This window comes from Canis lupus, chromosome 6 (genome assembly GCF_003254725.2).
Source record: "Canis lupus dingo isolate Sandy chromosome 6, ASM325472v2, whole genome shotgun sequence".
Classification (NCBI taxonomy): domain Eukaryota; kingdom Metazoa; phylum Chordata; class Mammalia; order Carnivora; family Canidae; genus Canis; species Canis lupus.
In genome coordinates, this window is record NC_064248.1 from 15968866 (window position 1) to 15993172 (window position 24307).

Below are 24307 nucleotides of genomic sequence, written 5' to 3' on the forward strand. Positions count from 1 at the left end.
GCCTAGCTCCACAGGCTCCCTGGAGGACAGGCCACCTGTGCCTTGGAACTTCCTGTCCCCACCCAGGTCCCTGCTGCAGGTGTGGCCTTGGGCTCAAGTTTGCCAAGCAAAGCTTTGTACCCCTAGCACTGGGAGAGGCACAGGACAGCCATGTGACCCAAACAGCACCAAAGGGAAAAGGCGGGGGGCCTGACTCCATCTGAGCAGGAGGCAGGAGCTGTGAGGAACAGTATGAAGCTGATGACAGTGGCACTGGGTGCCTGAAGGGGACGCTGACCAAAGCAGAGGAATCCAGCCTGGAGGATACCATGCAAGTCCCCACATGGGGTGTGCCTGAAGTCAGACACCCAGCACTACTGTAAAGAGCAGTGCTTTGGGCTAAGCCACTCCATTTCCTGTTTGTAAGATCTTCACAGAAGTCAGAACGAGAATGTCTCTGATAGTACTGGTTTTGAAGATCTAACCTCACCTCTGCTGCTGCTTGAGACCCATCCATAAGACGGCTATTTCAGAGATGCTTTGGTTGACCTCTAACCCTTAAGTCCTCAGATTGAGGCAGGACATTAATTTATACTGCCCAGTGTGATGGGGATCCAGGAGAGGCCCCTTACCAGGAGTAGGCAGAGGAGGGGGGGATGGTTTTGGGAAGGGAAATGCTTGAAGCAGAGGGAAGACTCCTTCATTTAACAATCAGTGGGCACCTGGGAGGCGCCTTGCTACATGGGAGGCACTAGGCCACCCTTCCTGAACTTACAATCTAGTGAGGGAACATGCAAAGCCTGGAAGGCATGAGGAGCAGTCAATCTGGCTGATGCACAGAGCAGGGAGTTAGGTGGTTGGGGGTCAATGAGCAATGAGTTAAAAGCTTGTAATTCCCAATGTCTGTCTCCAGCCCAAGCCTCACTCTTAGTTCTTCTAGAATTCTGCAGTATTTGAACCCAAACTTACAACTCAGAATGGAAATCTTGACAATCCATAATGGGAAGGGCTAAAAGGGAGCCCCATTCTTTCTTTGTCTCCTGTTCACCCAAACCTCCTTCTCCCTCATCCCTCACCCAATTCAACAGGAAACCCTGCCAGCTCCTTATTTAACATCAATCCACTTTTCTCTGTCTCTATTAGCAGACTGCTCACCCACAACTCAAGCCCAAGCTAACCATCATCTAAATATGGATTAACTATGACTCCAACTAACCTCACTTCTTTTTTGCCATCTTGGTAATCAATTCTCCATGAGCACCAGAGTGATCTTTTAAAAATCGGCGTCTAGGCCTCTCTCGCCCCTTCTCCACACCCTCCACTGCCTCTAATAATTTCAAACCCCCAGTAGCTCCCCCAGCCTGCCCTCCTTCCCTCCAGCCACCCTGATCTCTTTTTGCTCCTCTGACCTGCCAAGCTAACTGCTCAAACCTGGTTTCCTTCTGACCTTCATCTTAACGTCTGTCCTACAGCAAGCCTTCCCAATAAGACAAGGTGGTGGGATGTACCATGCACACCCCAGCCTGAGGAAGCATGGAGATATACGTGGGGCAAGATCCTGCAGAAAGGGGCTACTGAGAAAAAGGACTGTCCTCATCACATTATAGTTGTTTAAATACTGGAGAATGGATGAAAGGAACACAAGAGAGAAGCGGCCTCTCTCTACTTAGGACAATGGTCCATCCAAAAAGGGAAGACAAGTAGCCTCGTTTGAAAAAGGGGGAGAGGGGGAGCAGCCCGGGCGGCTCAGCGGTTTAGCGCCGCCTTCGGCCCGGGCGTGATCCTGGGGACCCGGGAACCAGTCCCTCGTTGGGCTCCTTGCATGGAGCCTGCTTCTCCCTCTGCCTGTGTCTATCATGAATAAATAAATAAAAAAAGGCAGATGATAGACATAGAGAGAGAGAGACAGAGACACAGGCAGAGGGAGAAGCAGGCTCCATGCAGGGAGCCCAATGCGGGACTCGATCCCCGGTCTCCAGGATCGCGCCCCGGGCCAAGGGCAGGCGCTAAACCACTGAGCCACCCAGGGATTCCCGAATAAATAAACAAAATCTTAAAAAAATAAAAAGGGGGGGAATTCAAAGACTGCAGCAGTGCTTCTCAAAGCGTGCTGGCGACCGCATCCCAGATCCTCCTAGCTATTTCAGCGGAGGTTTCTACGAATCTGCATTCCGAGAACCACCTGATGGAGGAGAGCAGCAGCTGCTGGGGCGGGGGTGGGGGGGCAGGGGTCCAGGAGCGGCCCACGGCCGGCTGCCGCCGTCTCGTCTCCCCTCCCCCCACCCCAGCCCCCCCCCACCCCCCCCGGGACGAGGCCGGCACCTGGCGTGGCGCGCGCCAGGCCCGCGGCGCACTCGCAGCTCTCGCGGCGAACGGCGGCGAAAGGGTCGAGCAGCGTGCAGCGCAGCACGCGCACCGCGTCGTCCAGGTGGGGCGCCAGCCCCGCGCCGCCCAGGCGCACCGCCAGGCCGAGCAGCTGCACGAGCGCCAGGCGCAGCTCCTCGCAGGCCTCGGGCGGCCGGCCGCGCGCGAGCTGGGGCCCGGCCAGGCGCGCGGCGAGCGCGGGCAGCAGGCGCGGCAGGGCGTCGCCGGGCCGCGCGGCGCGCCGCAGGCCTTGACTCAGCAGGTGCGCGGCGAGCGCGCGGCAGCCTTCGGCCGGGTCGGCCAGGCAGCGCAGCAGGCGCGGCAGCAGCAGGCGCGCCCACGGGCCCTGGAAGGCGGCGGCCGCGGCGGCGGGGTTGGCGGCGGACTCCTCGGGCCACGCGGCCTCGAGCGCGCGCTGTAGCGCCTCGAGCGCGCGCCGCCGGCCCAGTTTGCTGTCGGCCTCCAGCCCCGGCAGCAGGCGGCTCAGGGCGCGGCTTAGCTCCGCCGCCTCGGCCGTCTCGGCCAGGCCCGGGGACGCCGCGGACTCCGCCGCTACGAGGGCCGCCATCTTCCGCGCGTTGCCCGTCGCCAGGGGAGACCGGCGCTGTCACGACGGCCTCGGCGCGGATTACGGCTCCTCTTCCGGTTGGCGCGGAACACAACTTTATTGGCAGCTTGGGGCGCGGACAGACACGTCCGGGGCGGGCTGCGGGCGGGCTGGGGGCGGGGAGCCGGGACCTACCCACGCGGTTCCCGCCTGCGTGGGGCTCAGGCCCGCGACGGGACGCACAGGCGTAAAGTGCATGGTCCTGAGGGAGTGAAGGGCGGAGGAAGGTGGCGTGGACACTTCAGGCTTGCCTGTCAAGTGCCAGCACAGGTAGTGATGGTTGAGTCCGCACAAGCGTTGGGGGGGAGGCGCGGCAGGGACAAAGGCACTGGGGTAGGGTGATGGGTTGAAGTGTCCCGCACAGTTCGTATATTGGAATCCCAATCTCCAGGGCCTCAGAACTCCTACCGTACTTAGAGGTAGGGCCCTTGCAAAGCAGGTCATCGGGGGGCCCTAGTGCACCGTGACTGTGCCCTACTAGAAGGCGGCTTTGGAGGTGGCTGCAGGGGTTGCAGCGGGGACGCCCTGTCAACGGGGACGGTAGTCAGCACCCCGTGTGCCCCGGGAGCTGACCCCGGGAGCGCCCTGATGCTGTCCCAGGAGGTGGAGAGAAGCTCTCGTGGTGGGAGCCCAAGGACCTCACAGGCCACCAGGGCCTTTATCCTGATCCTGACCTGACTCAGGGTCCTGGAGGAAGCCTTCTGAGCTGGGAAGGTGGCCCCTTCAGGCTTGCATCTTTACCAGGCTACCTCGGCTGGTGTGGCTGATATGGAAGGAAGCCCTTGAGGCTGTTTGAAGGCCGAGCCTCTGCCTGAAGTGGGGAAAATATTCAGCAAGGGAGGCTTCTTGCTCCAGGGAAAGGGGGGTGCAGACTCAGTTCCTCCTCCTCCCTCCAGGTACCACTGAGTACCTGCCAGTAATTCAGCCAACGCCGCAGAAGGAGCCGTGCAGAAGGGAGACAGGCTGGCTGGGGTCCTCAGGAGGGGGGGGGGGGTGGCGGCACAGTGGGTTCTCTGAGTTTGAAGCTGTTCTCTCTTACACGTTCCCAGAATTGGTGCCAGAGAGATCTGCAGCCCATCCCAGAACTACCTGCAGCCCGTTGAGAGTTTTATGAAACTAGTCCATAATGTTGCTGCCTCTATGTCCGTGGAGCATAGCCAGGCAGCCTGCAAGGGCTTTGGACCAGCACCAGCCCCTGCCATGAGCACATGCCCTAGATAAAGCCTGCAGAGTCACAGCAAGTGAAGTTCCTGACGTGACTGCCCTGCAGCCCTGGTGGTAAGCAAGTCCCCCAGCTGTCCAGGGCCCACCCTTTGTGCACCTCTTAGATAAAGCCACCACAAAGCTTACCAAAACCCCATTCTTTTTGGTTTGAATAGAAACCGCAAAGCAGGGCAGCCTGGTGGCGCAGTGGTTTAGTACCGCCTGCAGCCTGGGGTGTGATCCTGGAGACCCAGAATCGAGTCCCACGTCGGTCTCCCTGCATGGAGCCTGCTTCTCCCTCTGCCTGTGTCTCTGCCTCTCTCTCTCTCTCAAATAAATAAATAAAATTAAAAAAAAAAAAGAAACCACAAAGCACTCCATCCACAGACCCTATCTTTGCCTGCACTCTGCCTTGACTTCCCCATGTACTGTGCCATGTACCTTCAGGACCTGTGAGTCATAAGCTTCTCTATTCCACTTTCCTACACAGTCTTTGTCCACACCCAGACTCTATCTAACAAATGTTAATTTTAAAATGTCACAGGGACACACCTGGGTAGCTCAGCAGTTGAGCATCTGCCTTCAGCTCAGGGCGTGATCCTCAGACTGGAGATCAAGTTCTGCATCAGGCTTCCTGTGGGGAGGGAGCCTGCTTCTCCTTCTGCCTGTCTCTGCCTCTCTGTGTCTCTCATGAATAAATAAATAAAATTAGAAAAAAAACATAACAAAGTTACAGTACAGGCAAGAAAACTGTAAGAAAAACCACCTCTTTCTGGCCATAAGACTGGGAAATGGGAGACCCAGCAGAGACCTAGTGGGGAGCCACACCCCCACCCCACAGTATGCTGTGGCACCAGCATCAAAGCCTCTGCAGGCCCACTGCCTCTTGCAGTGCTGACGGGCAGTCTCCTGTGCAGGGGCAGAGTCAGTGCAGCTCAGCATCTTCTAGCTTTCCACCTGGCAACACAAGGAGACCCAGGACCAGCAGGGGATGCCCCGCCCCCTCCAATAGCCATAGCAGTGCCAGAAGAAGAAAACAGACTAAGAGGGCCTTGCCAGGGCCCTCATTGCTGTGGTGCCATGAAACTCATTGGCACCATGGGCTACAGTAGTAGGCCAGAATCTACATTTTAATCTAAATAGGGCAACTTCCTGCTAAAATAGATTTCAGCAGTGTCAGAAGTCTTCTAACACAATACACAAAGTGTTCAAGATACGCTCAAAAATCACGTCCTATCAGGAACCAGGAGAACCACTATTTGGATGAAAAGACAAGTGATATAAATGCCAAGATAGATCAGGTATTAGAATTACCTGACAAGGATTTTAAAACAGTCATAAAAATGCTTTTAATAAACATTTATGAAATCTTGGGGCACCTGGTTGGCTCAGTTGAGCATCGACTCTTGGTTTTGGCTCAAGTCATGAACTCAGGGTGGTGAGGCTCCCTGCTCAGCATAGAGTCTGCTTGAGGATTCTCTCCCTCTGCCCCTCCCCTCCTCTCTCTTGTGCATGTGTGTTCTTTCTCACTTCCCCTAAAATAAATAAATACGTTTTAAAGATATATGAAGTCTTTGGAAACAAACGGAAAAAGAGAAGAGAAAATCTCAACAAAGAAGTAAAAATTATTAAACGAGCCGGATGGAAATCATAGAACTTTAAATTACAACAGCCAAACTAGCACTGTGTCCATCAGTGGACAAAGTGATCACTGCACTGTTGGGTGGGCACAATGGCAGAGGGGAGACCAGTGGAAGGAAGAGGGAACTTGAAGGTGGAACAAGAGTGTTTACTCAATCTAAACCACAGATCAAGTGGACCAGATGGAAAAAATAGAGCTGAGAGGACAGTGATTTGTGTCACCAGGGTTCAAGAACAAGAGGAAGAAGATGTGGGCTGAAGAGATCTTTAAAGAAGTAATGGCTAAAAATTCCCCAGATTTGGCAAGAGACATAAACCCACAGTTTAAAGAAGCCAAGCCAGCCCTAAATGAGACCACTCTCACCCAGACACATCATAGTTTAAACTTCTGAAAACCAAAGACAGAAAAAGAAAAAAAAAAAAAACCCCTGCTAAACATAGCTAGAGAGAAACAATGCCTTGCCTGTAGAGGGACAGCAATGTGAATGACTGCAGGTGTCTCATCCTAACACAGAGGCTGGAAGGAAGTGGCATGTTGTTCAAATGTCGAAAGAGAAGTAAATCCCACCAGCAGAACCATCCTCAAGAATGAGCATGGATTCAACATTTTCAGACAGAGGCAGATGAACAGAATTTGTTGCTAGCAGACTTGCCCTTGGCTAAAGGAAGCTCTCTGAAAGGGAAGAAAATTGTAACAAGAAGGCAAGGAACTTAGAATATTAAGAACAATAGAATGGGTAAACAGAAGAAAGCATGATTGACCAGCTCTCACTTCATATGTGTCCTTAATCATAGCTGATGGTTGAAGCAAAAATAATACTGGTGTGGTGCGCAACGTGTGTGGAGGAAATATTTCTGATAATTCTATTTGAATAATGGGAAGGACAAAGGGATGTAAGTTGACAGTAAGGTTTGTACACTGCACTCGATGTAGCACAACATCTATACCAGGGACTCCTAAGTGCCATATGGGCATAGTGATGTCTAGAGCAGCCACTAAGAAAACTAAACATACCAATACAAGCACAAACATCAAGTGGAATTCTGAAAACTAAGGATCTCACAAGACACGGCAGTGGGAACAAACAAATAATGCAGATGGAAGCCCTGATGAGGTCATTAATTACCTTAAATGTAAATGGCATAAACACACCAGTTAGAACTGAGATTGGCAGAGGGAATAAACACTATGACCCAACCCTCCATTGTCTACTATATGCTGAAACTCGTCAGCCACAATGACATGGGTAGGTTGAAAGTAAAAGTTGGGAAAGGATATATCATGTAAACATTAATACTTAAAAAGCAGACTATATTAACATCAGCCAAAGTAGACTTAAGAGCAAAGAAAAATTATTGACAAAAGAGGGACATTACCTAATGATAAGGTGATCAACCAGGAAGATCTAGCAATCCTAAGTATGTATGCACCAAATGACAGACCTTCAAAATATACAGGAGACTTCCTTACCCATTCTCAGCAATTGCCAGAATAACTAGACAGACACTCAGCAAGGATATAGAAGAACCCCACCATCAACTGACAAGATTAATGGACATTTGTGGAACACTCCACCCAACAGTAGCAGAATACACATTCTTTCCTACTGCCCACAGAACATATTCCAGGATAGACCATATCCTGGGCCATAAAACAACCTCAATGTAAAGGAATGAAATCATACAGAGTATGTTCTCTGACAAAAATAGAATCAAACTGAAAATCAGAAAACAAGAAAAGCTTCAAATGTAGAAATTCAACATGGGTCTACCCAGAAATACAAAGGAATGAACTGTTGATACAATGACTTGGTGACTCTAGGGAATTAGGCTAAGTCAAACAGACAATCATTGAAGGGTGACTAGCATGACTCCATTTACATAGCATTCATGAGAGACAGTTTTGTGGTCTCAAGTTAGGAGTGGTGCTGGGTATGGCCATAAAGGTGCCTATGGGGCAGTGGTGTATGGTGACAGTACTTAAGCATATTGGTGATGGTTACACGGATGTTTAGGTGTTTTTAAAAAAGATTTATTTATTAGCATGAGCAGAGGGAGAGAGAATCCTTAAACAGATTCTGCACTGAGTGTGGAGCCCAACGTGGGGCTTGGTCTCATGACCCTGAGATCATGATCTTAGCCGAAAGAGAGACTCAGATGCTTAACAGACTGAGCCACCCAGGTGCCCCCTAAGTGTTGATTTTTAAAATCCAACAGCCAAATACACAGACAAATCTGAGCCCAGCAAGAGAAAGAATAATGACGGTTAGAGTAGAAACTAGTGAAATGGGAAAAAAAAAAAAAACTTACAATAGAGAATATAAATAAAATTGAGAGTTTGTTCTTTTAAAAGGCTAATAAAATTGATAAATCTCTGTCAAGACTAGCATGGGAAGAAAATGAGAAAGCTCAAAATAACATATGGAGTGTAAAGGGATTATCGCTACAGGTTCTAAGCAATCAAAAGACACCAAAAGGATCATATAAACCACTTTATCCCTCCCAAAGTAAATGAAATGGAGAGTTTCTAGGAAAATGTGATTTAATAAAGGTTACCCAAGAAGAAATAGGAAAGCAGGAAAGTCTAGGACCTAGTAAAATAACTGACTTTGGGGCAGCCCGGGTGGCTCAGCGCTTTAGCACCGCCTTCATCCTGGAGACCTGGGATCGAATCCCACGTCGGGCTCCCTGCATGGAGCCTGCTTCTCCCTCTGCCTGTGTCTCTGCCTCTCTCTCTGTGTCTCTCATGAATAAATAAATAAATAAAATCCTTTTAAAAAGTTAACTCAATCTGGAAATAAGAAATTTAAAAAGATAATACATCGTGACTGGATTGAGTTTATGCCGGTAATACAAGTTAATTGAACATAAGAAATTAATGTGATTTACTGAGTTAAAAAACTGATGGAGAAAAATCACAAGATCATCTCAGTAGGTGCAGAAAAAGCATTTGGTATAGCGTGATACCTATTCATGATAACTTCTCAAGTGAGGAATAAAAGGCACATTCACAAATATCCCATAGCAAATGTCATATTAGATGCAGTGGATGGGTTCCAAAGACAGCCGCGGACATCTCTCCCGTAGATGCACATGGACCCAGCCCCGTGCCGATCTGAGCTGGCCTGCAAACTCACCTTAGCCACTGGGACGTGGCAGGAAGGGTGCCGAGCCGTGTCTATGCCCAGCATTGAGGAAAGCTGGCAGCGCCTCACACCCACCGGGAGGGCTAGCGAAACAACACAGCACAACCGAAAAACAACCAGAAAGTAACAAGTATTGGCAAGGACAGGAGAAATTGGAAACTCATTTGCTGCGGGTAGGAAAGTAAAAGGTGCAGCTGCTGTGGAAAACAGTCTGGCAGCTCCTCAAAAAATGAGACCTAGGATTCCCGTGTGACCAGCAATCCCACGTCCTGTTACGTTGCCTGAGGGAGTGAAAGCAGGGATCAAGCAGATGCCTGCACACCCGTGCTCACAGCCCCCGAGAGCTGGAAGCAGCCCGAGCAGCCATCATGGGTGATCCATGGGTGATCCATCGTGGGCCACACGATGGGCTTTCATTTAGCCTTAGGAAGGAACGAAGTGCTGACTTGGGCTACGTTGTGGATGGACCTTGGAAACATGATGCTCAGTCAGAGGAACCAGACACAGAAGACCCATATTGTGGATCCATTCTGTGAGGTCTCTGATGGTGACACGGGGGCTGGTGACACGGCCATGACTCTTCTGGGAATTCTAGATGCCAGAGGCTGTCTGATGTGTGTTGGGGGGGGCAGACCCCCACCAGAGAGTTTGGGGAGGGTGGTGGGAGAGCCAGAGAGGAGCTAGCAGACCTGTCTCCCAGCAGAGGCGCTTCACTGGAGGCGGGCATGTTCCAACTCTCTAAATCGAGTTTGGAGTTTGCATTATTTCTAGTCCTGGATGCTTGTAATGACTTGAGTTGACGGGTTTATATCTTAACATAACCCTAGAACTTTGAAATTCTGTTTGAGCCAAAAACATGATGCAGCTGTCCAAATGTGTATCTAGGGGCAAAGACAGAACTCCTCCACTGAATAAATATTAAGAGTCTTGCTTGTTCAGTGTCCTGGTGATATATATTTTAAAGCGTGTCATATAAGTCAGTGTAATAAACTGATTTTAGCAGATAACATGTAGTTGGTTAATTGATTCATTATCTCATCCAACAAATATTTATGCGGTGTTTGACATTTCCGGGCATCCTGCTAGGCATTGGGGTACAGCGGTGAGTCACAGCAGATGCAGTTACTTCCCCTGATTGCCAGGAGGGGAGGTCGTTAAACAGTGTGACACAGATGGTGCCCTCATGCAGAGGGGTGGAGCGGAGGTGCAGGTGCCTCCAGAAGGGGCTCTGGAGGTGGGATCTGAGAGGCAGGAGCTCAGCTGACACAGAGGAAGGGAATGCTGGCCTGAGGACAGGGTTACGGGCCTGGGAGGGGAACGTGGGACCTCGGTTGGTTTGAAGATGTCACTGTCTTTGCCTCTGGATGGGTCTGAGTGGGGGTGAGTCAGGAGGCTGTGGGAGGGACGGGAGGTGGTGGGGCCTGTGGGCAGGGCCAGACTTACTTTGCAAAATGAGGCAGTGATTCAGGGCTGAGGGGTGGGCAATGTCCGGGGCTCTGGGTTTCTGGCCCTGCCTTTTGCAGACCTATAGACACTGGAGAGTCAGCCTCACAGGTGGGAGCAAGTGTGTGCTTTGCGGCACAGCGATCTGGAGGTAGGCGCCAGTTATCTAACAGTGTTGCTGGTGTCACATGATGGCATTTGCGAAGTCCGCAGATCCCTTGGGTAACCGAGTGCTCTGGGGACAATGGTTTTGGCTTCATGATGGATGGGCCTGGTTGAGGGCTGGGTTCTTACTGGGAGGCAGCTCTCCATGTGGCAACACGGGCTCCCTCATGGCATAGCAGGTGGACTCTCAAGGCACCCAGTGTTGCTTTTAAATCTAGCCTCGGGATCACATCGCATCACCCTGTGAGCCACACAGGCCTGCTGGGGAAGCTGAGGAGGTGATTAGAAGCTGGGAGTGTGTGGGAAGGCCCTTAGGCCCTGCTGGCTCAGCCTTGGCTTCATGGTAATTGCTCATCTCTGTGTCTTTGGTCAAGCTCTCCAGGGAAGGCTCTTGGGCCCCTGGTGTTCTGCTACAGGGTTGGGGTCAGCACCTGATGTATCTGCATTCATGTATCTGCCTGCTTTTGGTGTGCCCCCTGTCCCCGCCCTGGCCCAGAGACTGTCTGTCTTACTCCTCCTGGGGCATAAGGCCAGCTCCCGCCCACTACTGGCTCTCACTTCTTTGGTATCTGGTGAGACCATTCCTGAGGCTTTGGGGGATTCTCCGGTATGAACTGGGCACTTCCTTCTGCCAGTCACAGCTCCGTGTTCCTGGTTCCAATGAGTCAATGACAACTGTCTGGCCCTCTTTTGGGCTCCCAGGATTTTGTTAAGGTCTTCTCCGGGTCCTTCCAGTCCTCTGGGGCTTGTGCCTTTAGATACAAAAATCCCTTTGGGGCACCTGAGTGGCTCAGTGGATGAAGCATCTATTTTAGGCTCAGGTCATGATCTCGGGGTCCTGGGATCATGCCCCGCATTGGGCTCCCTGCTCAGTGGGGAGTCTGCTTCTCCCTCTGCCTTTCTTCCCTGCTTATGGTATCTTTCTGTCAAATAAATACAATCTTTAAAAAAAACCCAAATCCCTTTATTGTGATTTTAGTGTGGTTTATGGAGTGAAAATAATGAGTGTTTTGAATTCCTTGTCTTTTCTGGGAAGACTAAAAAAATTTAATAGAAAATTACTTTTGAATAGGTAATACTTGCACTTGATGTACAGTTGGAATGTCACTCAAGGACACGGTGACTTTAGGACCCCTGTCCTCCCTCTCCCTCAGGTGCTTCTAGAAGTATCCTGTGCTTTGATCCACAAGAATCCACATGTATGGATTGTAAAGTCACTTTAAAAAAAATTAATTTAGAGATAGCGCATGAGCTGGGAAAGGAGCACAGGGAGGAGGACACACATGCTGCGCTGAGCACAGAGCCCAACGTGGGGCTCTGTCTCTCAACCCTGAGGTCATGACCTGAGCTGAAACCAAGAGCTGACACACAACCAACTGTGCCACTCAGGTGCCCTATAAAGTAGCCTCTTAAATGGTAGCATATGTGCTGAGTTTCATACCATGGTTGTTTTGTTGTTGTTGTTGTTGTTGTTTTCACTGAGGAACATACAGTGGAGATAGGTTAGCATTGGTTCAAACAGAACTGCCACATCCTTCTGAACAGTTGGATGACAGTCCGCTGTCCAGATATGCCACTGGGTGTCTCATCAGACCCCTGTTGATGAATACTTAGTTTTTCCTACCACTTTTGTTATTTCTTGTGTTTCTGTGCACCTGGGAAGGCAGACAGATACATTTTTTAAAATATTTTATTTATTTATTCATGAGACACACACAGACAGAGGCAGAGACACAGGCAGAGGGAGAAGCAGGCTCCACGTAGGGAGCCCGATGTGGGACTCAATCCCAGGTCCCCAGGATCACACCCAGGGCCGAAGGTGGCACTAAACCACTGGGCCACCAGGGCTGCCTGACAGATAAATTTTTTTTTATTTTTTTTAAAGATTTAGTTTTATTTATTTATGATAGAGAGAGAGAGAGAGAGAGAGAGAGAGGCAGAGACACAGGAGGAGGGAGAAGCAGGCTCTATGCAGGGAGCCTGACGCGGTACTCGATCCTGGGACTCCAAGATCGTGCCCTGGGCCAAAGGCAGGTGCTAAACCGCTGAGCCACCCAGGGATCCTCCAGATACATTTTTTAAAAAAAGATTTGGGAGAGAGAGCTGGCGAGCATGCAAAAGCAGGAGCAGGGGGTGAGGAGCAGACTCCCCACTGAGCAGGGAACCGGACATGGGACTGGATCCCAGGATCCCGGGATAATGATCTGAGCAGAAAGCAGACACATTTCACCGGCTGAGCCACCCGGGTACCCTAGAGAGATACGTTTACCCATGAGCATAAAAATGCACTTGTAAGGATAGTCACTGCAATATTGATTTATCATCAAATTACTGATAAACCTAGTGGAGCAGAATTGCTGAGGTAGGTGTGTTTAAATGTGTGATAGAAGTTTTCCGCATAGGAGTCTGCAGAGGCTCCGTTGGTGCCGTGTCTCCCATGCCCTCACCTCACAGACCTGCTAGGTGACACACGTACCTCCATGTACTTCTAATTTGCTCTGTTCTTAGTTTGAGTGGAGCTGGGCATCTTCATGCCAAGGAAATCAGCCCTTTGTGATAGATACTGTAAATATACTTCTTGTTTTGTTTTTGTTTTTACTTTGAACCTGTGAGCATTTTTTATGCACAAAGTTTTCATTTTTACAGAGTATGTTAATTTTTTATATTTATGGCTTCTGGATCTCATAGTATGACTAGGAAGTCCTGCTGTGTCCAGAGAGATTCTAAGACATTTCCTGATGCTCCTTCCATTGCTTTTATATTTAAATCCCTGATCCATCTGAAGTTTGTATAAAGAGGTGCAGTTGACTTTTTAAAATTCTCCCCAAACTGGGCAGCCCGGGTGGCTTAGCGGTTTGGTGCCGCCTTCGGTCCAGGGTGTGATCCTGGAGATCCGGGATTGAGTCCCACATCGGGCTCCCTGTGTGGAGCCTGCTTCTCCCTCTGCCTGTGTCTCTGCCTCTCTCTCTCTCTCTCTCTCTCTCTGTGTCTCTCATGAATAAATAAACATAATCTTTAAAAAAATAAAAAATAAATTCTCCCCAAACTAATTGAATTGTCCCCACAACTATGCAGTGCCACCTTTATCACAAGAAAAATCCCTGTAGATATTGATTTGGGTTTATTTCTGGACTCTTTGATACCTTAATGTTTGTTCATTCCTGTGCCAGGTTCGTAATATTTTAATTCTTTTATCATTACAATGTATTTTCATATATGGCTTTGCTGAGTACTCACGCCTCCTCCTGTCTGAATTTCTTCAGGCTGCTGTGACAGAAATACCACAGACTGCGTGGCTTATAAAGACATTTATTTCTCGCGGCTCTGGAGACTGGTCTCTGAGACAAAGAAGCCAACCAGTTCGACCATAGCGAGGCCATCTCCTCATGGTGTCCGTGTGCAACAGCAGCAAAGGCCAGGGCACCAATCCATCCTGAGGGCCCGCCCCATCCATGACCTACTCACCCCAAAGCCCCCTCCTATAACACCCCACCCCACACAGGGGGTTAGGATTCAAGCAGGAGTTTGGGGGTGACACAAGCATTCAGCTTATAGCATTTGTGGAACAGTTTCCTTCTGTCCATCCCCCCAACCCAGACATGGGGCCTCTTTCCCTGATCCCCCCCATGACAGCTGTCAGCAACTGCATGACCATCACCACAAACTGAGGGGCTGCAGACAGCACATTTTGATTATCTTGCAGTGTCTGCAGATTGGAAGTCTGGGTCCTCTGGCAGCTACACTTGAGATGGCCCTGGATTCTCACCCAGGCTCCATGGGGTATCTGCTTCTGCATGTGTGGGATTGAGGCACCTGCTGCCGGGTGCCACACCCGAGAGCAGGCATGATCAGAATTCACTGACATTCAGTGGCAACATTGGTATGAAATTTTGCATCCCAGACTTACCTGGTGAGCAATGTGAAAGCTGAAAATAAGAGAACACTGTCCTTATAATGTCTCCTGCTGCCTCCTCCCTGGGGACTTTCTCACTGATGGCAGTTTCTTCAGAGGCATGGGGCTCGAGGTTTGTTTCCCATCTTGCCTTCAAAGCTCAGCTCTCTTGCCTGTGGCTTCATCTTCTGCATCCCAACAGGGCCCTGTCAGTGCATACCAGGGACAGGGCTTCCGTCTCTCCCCGAGGAACGGCTGGGGCCCTGCCCATAATAACTACTGTTGTTCACGGTCACTGGACCCTCAGCCTCACGGAAAAGCTGCACTTGAGTAGCATCCACCTGTTTGAGATGCAAGGGCCTCTTCCGGGAAGGCTCTGGCATCCAGTTTTCATCCCAGAGCAAGCCCTCAGTAAGCAGCTGCCAGCCACATCCACTACCCTCTGCCCCTTCAGGGCTTCTGCAGGCTGCCCAAGGCACTGTGCCCACTGAGAGGCCCACTGCCAGGCCTGTCTCAGGCCATGGTGCTCTATCACCTCTTCAGAGACCCTTTCTGCATCCCAGACAATGTTTGTGTTTGTCTCCATGCTGCGCAGACCAAATAAAGAAAACAAACAGCATCCATGCCTATTTGGTGCTCTCAACCTTAAGCTGACAGACTCACCTAGTTCTTCTGTACCACTTGCCATGTGAGCTACAAAGTATGGAGAGCCCGAGTGCCCTCACTGACAGGTGCCCCACCTCGTCTGGAGGTGCAGCGCCCCAGGGAAGTCTTCCTGCAGAACAAACAACAAGTGTTGGCAGAGGCAGGAGTGTGGGGGCAGGCAGTGATTGGGAAAGAACATGGCTTTGAAGTTGGGTCTTTATGAGGCTTGGTCACCCAAGTTCTAGGGGTGAAACAGAGTCCCCCAGAGCTGGGGAATGTATCTTCTGCTGGGGAATGTCAGAGGGCTGAGGACATAGGGTGGTCCTTCCCTGTGGGCAGAGGGGACATTTTCAGGTAAGCACAATGTACTGGGTAACTGGATTTCAGTTGTATGTTTTTAGTGGAAGGATATGGCTGCTTGGACACTGTACAAAAGCCAGGATTTCTCACTATCCAGGGGGGAGGCAACCTAGCTGTGAATGCCAGCACTATGGCACACATGGTGTCACAACCAGCTCTGTGAGGGACATTCTTACCATCCTCACATAAAGGTACAGGCTACAGATTGTCCAGATGGCTTCCCTGCTGACACTTAACCTCCCCCACATTGAGGGCAAGGGCTGGGGAGGTAGAAAGGATCTCCCAGTTTGTCTACCAGAGTGTGACCTGTGTGTTCCTTTACCTTCACATAGGCAAGAAGTGAGGCCAGTGTTGGCCCTGCTGCAGGGGCATGCTGGGTGAGGCTGGTCACACTGTGCTGTGCTTTTGTGGACAGGTGAGCAGGGACAGGTGAGTGTGAATGAGAGGGTGTGAGACGTGAGCAGATCTCTTCTCCTTCCCCTTCAAGACTTGGGCTCCCTGTCCCCTCTCCTGGTGCTTGGACCACTCTGTGGAAAGGGCGGGGGGCCCCAAATGATTGAGATGAAGTTTCTGCCACCACCTGCTAGAATGGGGGCAAAGTGTGATGTTGGGCAACAGGAACATAAGCACAGTCCCCCTTCCTGCGGGTCTGGGCTAATAGATTAGGAAGTCACCCAGGGTCTGCACACCTCAGCGACCTCATGGACTTTGGAAGATAGTGGGGAAGAATTCAGGATGACCTGTTGATTTCCCACTGAGGCATCGGGGTGAAGCTGGTGCCATTAACCAAGAAAAGGCAATCAGCTCACCTCTCCCTAGAGTGGTCTGGGGTCTCTGGCCACCTCTTCTGGCTCTGAGGTGGATATAGACCCTGCAGAATGGAGGCACTACACCTGCAGAGTGAGTGAGCAGTGGGGGGTCCTGGCCATCTCCCTGAGCCTCCCTGAGCTGGAGCCAGTCAGGATGTGCCACCACATGGTCAGTGGAGGGGGTGAGGAGGTGTGAGGAGTGGGTGGTGGAGGGGAGTGGTTGTGGTCCTGGCCTGTGCAGGAAAATCTGTGACTCTGTCCAACTTGAGGCCTGCCGGGGCTCGCTCCAATTGCGTGGGGTCATTGGGGAAGCTGGAGAGAGGGAGAAGGAGGGGACATAGGGGTAAGCTAGGGGTGAGGGGACGTCTTGGGCCTGGAGAGGTCTGTCGGTACACAGGGTGGAGGGACGCTGAGGTGCAGGAGGTAGAGGAGAGTGGCGGGTGGGGAGGCCCGATGGTGGGGGCAGAAGGGGAGGGGGACAGGCCTGGTGCAGGGGGTGGAGGGGTGGGTCGTTGCGGCGCGGGGGCGGGCGGAGGGCGGCGCCGCTGCAGTGCGGGGACCCGCTCTCGCCCGCCGTCCCCGCGTCTCCGCGTCCCCGCGCTGCCGCCTCGGGCTTTGGGCGCCGCGCATCCAGGTACGCCGGGCTGGGCTCGGGTCTGCGTTGGGATCCCCGGCCTGCGCGGGTGAGGGGCTGAGCTCCGCTGGCCAGGACGCCCGGGAAATGTGGGCCTTTGGGGAGCCCCCGCCCCCTTGGCTGTCGTGAAGGGGCGCGCAGGCCAGGGGCTCAGCGTCCAGAGGCGCCAGGGCCTGGGGAAGGGGTGCAGGCGCCGGAGCCCTGGAGCCTGGGGAGGGGGCGCAGAGGCGGGGGTGGGTGGTGGGTGGGCACCGAGACCAGGGGAACGGGGCGCAGGGACTGGGGACACAGAGGCTTGGGGGAGAGGGCGCAGAGACTGGGGGGCGCAGAGGCCGGGGGGGGGGAGGGGGCGCGGAGGCTGGGGGGAGGGGGCGCAGGGACTTGGCGCGCGGGTCCTGGGGGCGGGGGCGCAGGGACCCAGGGCTGTCCTGGCGGCGGAGAAGCGGAGAACCGGGCCGGGGTCCGCGGCAGGGCGGCTGCGCGGCCCCCAGTTCCGGGGCCGTCATTGTGACTTAGCCTGAGCAGCGCTGAGAATGCGGGGCTGGGAACGCGGGCCGAGAACCGGGTCCTACCATTGTTTTCCACGTTCCATGCTCCCAGAAGGGCCCTCAGCTAGGCTGCAACTGTTTTCCTGGTTTTCTTTCTGTTCCTGCAAAGCAGGCTACCTCTACTCTGTGAAAGCACCTCTCCATCTCCCTGGTTCACACAATTGTCCCTGAAAAGGGAGGAGGGATGGTGGCAAGTGAGACCACATAAGTGGTGGGCTGGCCACTCGGGAGAGGGGGCGGGGGAGGGGGGGCAGGGGGGGGACACTCTCCACCTTCAGATCTCTCAGAGAGGAGGGCTGTGCTCAGCAGTGCACAGATCTGTCTAATCCTCCTCCATGCCCACAAAGATCTGTGAGGTAAGGCTCTGTGGCTGTTAGGTTCCCAGCTCATCCAGCCCCTCTGAACGAGAGGTTTGTGGCCATAGACCATGTCACCAGGTCACATCTGTCATGGACGTGACAACAACAACACACCCCAGGAGCCTGTGGGATGCATTTGTGTGACGCAGGCACGGGGGTGCCACCTCAGGCTTCCCTCTTGTCTTCCCCTTATTTGCATTTTCCCTTCCAGGCAGCCGCGGGGTCACCATGGCGTCCCAGTCCTCTTACCAGGTAGAGGAGGATGAGAGTCTGAAGGAGTGTGAGCTCTATGTTCAGAAGCATGGCGTCCAGCAGGTCCTCAAAGACTGCATCGTGCACCTGTGCATCTCCAAGCCCGACAGGCCCATGACATTCCTGCGGGAGCATTTCGAAAAGCTAGAAAAGGTCAGTGATGACTGCCACCTGCTTTCCCTTTGGCAGGTGTACTGGTGCAGGCAGCCGCTCATACCCATTCACCGCGTGGCACTGGCTGTCCCAGGGAGTGTGGGGGGAGCAGCCCTCCAAGGGGGGCTGACCTTGCCTGACCCGTTCTAGGGCTCCATTGTGCCCCCACAGACCCCTCTTTCCTCTGCAGTGCTTTAGGATCTCCCAGGTGCAGAGCCTTGGGAAGAGCTGACTGAAGAGAGCTTATGGGGCCCACTGACTGTTTTCAAGTCTGGGGACAGAGATGGGGACTGGTTGCAGTTATAGAGCTTGGGGATGAAAGAACATGGCTGCGATAGGGCGCGTGATGTGGGGCATTTGAGGCCAGACTACATGGTTATCTGCATCTCTGGGAGGAGCAGGCACAGACAGAGGAGATTACCCCTTGGATTCGTGCAGTCTTTTGAGGGGACCCCCCCACTCATTCCTCCATGAATAATGCCCCTCACCCCTTCCTGGTTCATAGGTGGGAGGACAGGCTCAGAGTGGGAGGGGTCCCTTGTGGTGGGTTCCGCCCTCCCTCCCTCTGGCTCCCCACCCTGAACACTCTGTGGACAGTACACCTTGCTCACAACTCCACTGTTCCCATCCTGGCCTCGTGGGGGTGAATGGTACCCCAGTCAGGCTCAGATCTGAGTTCCTCTGAGTCCAGCAGTTTCACGTTTGACAGGGGCCTGCTGTGGACACATAGTTCCAACCTGGAGGGATGAATTTCTTTCTTTTAAAACAATCCATTAAAACATTTTCAAGTAATGCATGCCTTTTAAAGAAAGTTTGGAAAGTTCATAAATAGAAAGAAGGGGTCACCATCATACATGGTCCCCTCCGGCCAGGACCGTGCATTTTTCATTTGCTCTGTGTTCTTCACAGACTCACTCAAGTGGGTGCATGATGCTGCATTGAGAAGACATGTTGATGTTTTCTCAATGTTTCCCTCACGATTGGATAATTGAGTTAATTGTTTAATATTAAAAATAATGCCAGGGCAGCCCCGGTGGTGCAGCGGTTTAGCGCCGCCTGCAGCCTAGGGCGTGATCTGGAGACCCTGGATCAAGTCCCACGTCAGGCTCTCTGCATGGAGTCTGCTTCTCCCTCTGCCTGTGTCTCTGCCTCTCTCTCTCTCTCTCTCTGCATCTCTATGAATAAATAAATAAAATCTTTAAAAAAAAATAATGCCACACTAACACATTTATGTGTAGACTTTTTTCTACTGTGTGTGGCATTGTTTTTAGAAACAAGATAACTGGCACTCCCAATGGTATTATTGGGTGGAAGCGATCTCATTGGCATCCTTGTACATTCCTACCCATAGAGTCTGATTGTTGGTCTGCCTACCCTAGCCAGCTTTCGCTGTTTAAATTTGAAAAGCTGTTTTTTCAGGGGATAGATGAAAATGGTCATGTGGCCTTCATCCATTTTCCTCTGGTGACATTTGAGGGCACGGTTGAGGAGAGACCCCCAGGCTGACGCATAGGGTGTATGTCCTCACACCCTGCCTGTTGGGAGAGTCAGGCCAGAGACCATGCATCTTCCCTGTCTCAAACCCTAACTCTGTCAGGGCTAGAGTCACTTCCTATGGTTTGCTTACAAGGGACACCCGCCAGGTGACACATCTCAGGGCAAGGGTGGGAGTGGGGGTGTCCCTGATGGGCAGGACTGGAGCTGAAGGACCTACTGGGATGGCTGATGTAGCAGAGTAAGACCAGAGTAGAGGTTCTCAACTGTGGACATATCCCGCCTGTGGGACCTGTGGCTAGAGTCGGTTGGTTGAGTATCTGGGGGTAATGGAGAAGGAGCAACATGGCCAGTGCAGGCCAATAATTTTGGTGGGGTGTTCAGGGCTTGCTGGTGGAGTGGCTGTCGGGGTGAGGAAAAAGGCAGGAAGTGTGACCCCTGGGGCTTGGTCTGGACCCCTGAGTGAATGGGGCCGTTGGAGCAGACAGGCAGGGAGGGAGAGCAATGACGTGTGTGTCATGTGTGTTGTCTGTGAGTTTGGAGCTGAGGGGGAGGCTGGGGCCAGGGCTGGGGTCTGGGAGGGCTCACTTGTTGTACTTGCCTGAAGGCTGGGGTCCGGAAGAGATAGGGTGACCGGTCACAGCAGGGGGATGAGATGGAGTACTTTCCGACCATTGAAAAGGAGGGACCTACATGGTGTCCTAGTGTTCTAAATCATGGTCACCATGGCTACCACATCTGCGTGCAGGAGCTGCTGAGATGAGGCAGCTCGGACCAGGCTGCACCTTGGCAGTTCTGGAGGCTGCAAGCCCGTGCTCAGCCTGTTTCAGGCCCTTCCCCCAGTGGCTGGTGGTTTGCTGTCAGCCTTTGGTGTTCCTTGGCTCGGAGGATCTTGGTGCTGACCTCTGCCTTCACCCTCCCGTGGCCTCCTCCCTTCCCATGAGGATGGGTCACGTTGTGTGAAGACCTCATTGTAACTTAGTTACATCTGCAAAGACCCTGTGGCCAGGAAATTTGTAGTCTGAGGAGGTCCTGGGGTTAGGAACCCAAATCAGGGGCAGGTAGGGCAGCTTCATGTAGCCCTACTCGTGACGGCAATCCATTGGTAAGTGGGATAGCAGGTTATGAGACTTGGCGTGGGGAACAGCTCCATTCTGGAGAGAGGCAGCTGCACACGAGCACTCTGAAACGGGTGGCAGGTGCTGATAGATGCAGCTGATGTGTACAGGCTTTGGGGGATGATTTTGCAATTCTCTGACATCGTGTGCATGCTTCTGTATGTGGGTGCGTTTTACTAGGGAGATTATTCCTAGTAAGAAACAGATCTGAGCCCCCCAGAATCTAACATCCCTAAGAGTGTCCTGAAAGTCCATGGGTGTCTTCTCTCCTGTGACGCTGACTTGCCCAGTGAGCTGCTGTGGAGTGCTTGTAACACAGGAGCAGGAAGGCTCTTTGGCTCAGGGTTGTGACGGAGCCCGGGGTCTTGGGCCCAGGCGCCTGCAGCCCAGGGAAGGGGCAGAGTCCCAGGCAGCATCCCCCCTACCCCTGGCCCCAAGGCCAGCCTGAGTAGACAGGAAGCCTGGGGAGGGAGACTTTTCTCAATGTGTGGGACAAGCAGGAAGCGTGTTTGTGGGGCCCTAATGAAGCCAGGGAGTACGTCTGTGCTGGGCCGGCACAGATCAAGGTGTTCCCTTGGCTGGCCAAGCGCAGCAGCTGACCCTCAGGCCTCGGAGAATGACTTCATTGCAGGCTTTTTGAGAGGATCATGGTTCCCAGGTGTAAACTTGAGGGGGAAAAATAGTCCTGATCCACCAGCAGAGCAAGGTCACCAGTCCCTGTAGGGATACACTTTAGATGCTGTTAGGAAACTGCCTTCCGTAGAACACACCCATCACCCTTTCCCCATATACCTGATGTTTTCATTCATTTGGGGAATATAAATAATAGTGAAAGGGAATATAAGGGAAGGGAGAAGAAATGTGTGGGAAATATCAGAAAGGGAGACAGAACATAAAGACTCCTAACTCTGGGAAACGAACTAGGGGTGGTGGAAGGGGAGGAGGGCGGGGGTGGGGGTGAATGGGTGACGGGCACTGAGGGGGGCACTTGACGGGATGAGCACTGGGTGTTATTCTGTATGTTGGTAAATTGAACACCAATAAAAAATAAATTTATTATAAAAAAAATACCTGATGTAGGAAAGACATTAGGGTTGGAAGCCGAAAGCCAGGAAAGGATTCTTGAGACGTCTTTGGTGCAAGAAGGTGGTTTTATTCAAGCATGGGGATGAGACCTGAGAGCAGGAAGAGCTGCAGTAGGGGCGTGATCCTTTATAGTCTTTCATATTGAGAGGGGGTGAGGGAGAATGTGAGACTCTAAGGAATTTGGAAGCAAGGTTTCCAGGACCGTGAGGGAGCTGGCTACTGTTGGGAAAGGTCATTTATTACTGTCTCATAAAACCCTAGTCGTGAGACCCTTCAGATGTACATCAGTCAGTCATGTGCTTGGGGGATGATCGCCAACACGTGTCTTGGGGTGAATTGGAGATAAAGGAAATTTATTTTTTTAAAGATTTTATTTATTTATTCATGAGAGACAGAGAGAGAGGCAGAGACACAGGCAGAGGGAGAAGCAGGCTCCATGCAGGGAGCCCGACATGGGACTTGATTCCAAGTCTCCAGGATCACACCCTGGGCTGAAGGCGGCTCTAAACTGCTGAGCCACCTGGGCTGCCCAAGATAAAGGAAATTTCTAAAGGAATTTTTATATGTGAAAGTAGGCTTACAAGGTCCTGGGGGTCGGGCTAGGACTGCCTGTTCCCCTCAGCAGAGCGTAAGCATCTGGGCAGCTGGGCCCCTAGAGGAGGGTCACTGCTGTTTCAAGGGTATGTCCATGCACTACAGGTGGTAAGGACATTTCATGATTTCTCTTCTGCCTTTGCCTCCAGCATCACACCCATCCTGTGTTTCAATGAGGACCTCCCTGCTTCACGGCACATACACATGTGTGGATGTGGGTGGTTGTGGCATACGTACATTTTAATTTGTTTTTATTATTATTTTTTAAAGGTTTTACTTATTTATTCATGAGAGATGGCGAGAGAGAAGTGGAGACATAGGCAGAGGGAGAAGCAGGCTCCATGCAGGGAGCCCCAATAGGGGGCTCGATCCCAGACTGAGCCAAAGGCAGACACTCAACCACTGAGCCACCCAGGTGCCCCCAAGTGTGCATTTTTAGTTTGACTTTTCTTCTTAGCATCGTTTTTATTGTATAAAATCTATACAGCATAAAATTTACCATTTTGGCCATTTTAAAGTGTCTATTTCGGTGGCATCCCGTTCACCCCCATCTTTTGTCTTCTGTAATAGCATTTTTACAGTGTCTGTGGCCATAAAACCATGTGGATTCATAGTTTTTACTTTATTTGCATTGTTTTGTGTTTGACGATTTTCAATTTTTTGTTTGTTTGTTTTCTTCACAAGACACCTTTATGCCAAAGAAATGATTTGAAGGAGGAAGAGTATGCAGGCAATCAGGGTCTGTGCTCTGGTGTCAGAGTGTGGCTTGTTTTTGTGGCTCCAGAGCTTTTTTGCCGGTTTACTCCCAAAGGATCAAATGAGTATATGGTTTCCCTAACGTGCATGAGTGGTGCTGTTTTCCCAAATCTTCACCAACATCGTTTTCTTTCATGGTTGTCCTTGTGTTGACTTGTGGTTATCGACACCTCTCCCTGAGCTGGGTGTTTCTTCCTTCCTGGTGGCCTGGTACCTTCCTTGGACACTGGCTCCATGGAGGTCACATAAGACCTCTTGGTCTTCAGTAAAAACTAAAGTTACATTGTGTTTCACTTCTGGAACGAGTAGACCCATCTAAGAAGGGAGAACTGGGGCCAGATTTCCTGTGAGGCTTTGGTGGAAGGATGCTGCATCCCACTCGGATAACCATTCCTGAGGGCTGTGGGTGGATGCTGGGCCGCGGGATGAGTCTGGTCACTCTGTTTTGAAGTTCAGCATGTGTTTCCTGGTGGCCAGTGCTGTGGACACTGTTCTGGCAGCAGACGAGGCCCATATTGGATGGACTGCTTTATTGAAACCCTGGGGGTCTTGGAGGGGTGAAGCTGGATGGAATTACACCACCTGCTCCCCAGCAATTAGAGGAACTGGGCCTTTGGGGCTCCCAGGGGACTGCTAAGCTGCCCAGGCCTACTGTTCAGAGTTCAGTCCCTGGATGGAGGGTCACTGGTGTCTGTGCCCAGGGATGAAAGCAACCATGAGAGTACACATAACATAAGTTGTGGCCCTGCCTTGGGTGGTGGACAGGACAGCTTCACAGAGGAGGAGGGCTCCACTGGGTTTGCATGCTGGCTGGCAGGTAGGAGTATGAGCCCATCGTGCGGGCGCGGGGCCGTCAGATGGCTGGGGCCACAGAGATTAGTTGGAGCATGTGGGGTCATGGAAGGGGAGACGGGGAAGCAGAGCCCCTCCTGGAGGTGGCAGGGCAAATGGCACCTGGTATTCCTGGCTGGAGTCCTGGTGGCTGTGGGAGCCACAGAGGATTCGATGCATCAGTGATGCAGGCCCAGTCCCTCTAGCTGAGGTTGGAGGACTGGCCAA

General features: G+C 52.0%; 2 protein-coding genes and 2 long non-coding RNA genes across 14 annotated transcripts in view; 2 read left to right on the top strand and 2 right to left on the bottom strand.

The window, feature by feature from the left end:
• The window catches only part of DNAAF5 (dynein axonemal assembly factor 5), a 46648-nt gene extending 43702 nt beyond the window's left edge, over positions 1–2946 (bottom strand). Inside the window, exon 1 of one of the 3 annotated variants that reach the window (XM_025415977.3) lies at positions 2302–2928. In XM_025415977.3, coding sequence (XP_025271762.3) covers positions 2302–2911 — 610 coding nt within the window. In that variant the 5' untranslated portion in view covers positions 2912–2928. Of the gene's footprint in view, positions 1–2301 lie in introns of all 3 variants that reach the window. The other 2 variants (XM_049111212.1, XM_049111211.1) reach the window with 2 other exon arrangements.
• A 74-nt stretch (positions 2947–3020) lies between these two features.
• Positions 3021–9947, top strand: LOC112640168 (uncharacterized). The gene is made up of 3 exons (XR_003123883.3): positions 3021–3220; positions 4000–4228; positions 4330–9947. It is a non-coding gene; the product is annotated as an uncharacterized LOC112640168 (long non-coding RNA).
• A 3889-nt stretch (positions 9948–13836) lies between these two features.
• LOC112640167 (uncharacterized) lies at positions 13837–16747 on the bottom strand. 4 transcript variants are annotated; one of them, XR_004816996.2, is made up of 4 exons: positions 15768–16747; positions 15104–15215; positions 14456–14646; positions 13837–13981 (listed from the first exon to the last, which is right to left on the bottom strand). It is a non-coding gene; the product is annotated as an uncharacterized LOC112640167 (long non-coding RNA). The 4 variants fall into 4 exon arrangements; XR_003123881.3 differs by lacking the exon at positions 13837–13981 and having other exon boundaries at positions 13988–14646; positions 15768–15972; positions 16135–16747; XR_003123880.3 differs by lacking the exon at positions 13837–13981 and having other exon boundaries at positions 13989–14646; positions 15768–15972; positions 16255–16746.
• PRKAR1B (protein kinase cAMP-dependent type I regulatory subunit beta) overlaps positions 16476–24307 on the top strand; it is a 113029-nt gene continuing 105197 nt past the window's right edge. The window contains exons 1-2 of one of the 6 annotated variants that reach the window (XM_025415997.3): positions 16476–16597; positions 18007–18200. In XM_025415997.3, coding sequence (XP_025271782.3) covers positions 18024–18200 — 177 coding nt within the window. In that variant the 5' untranslated portion in view covers positions 16476–16597; positions 18007–18023. The other 5 variants (XM_025415995.3, XM_025415993.3, XM_025415996.3 and 2 more) reach the window with 5 other exon arrangements.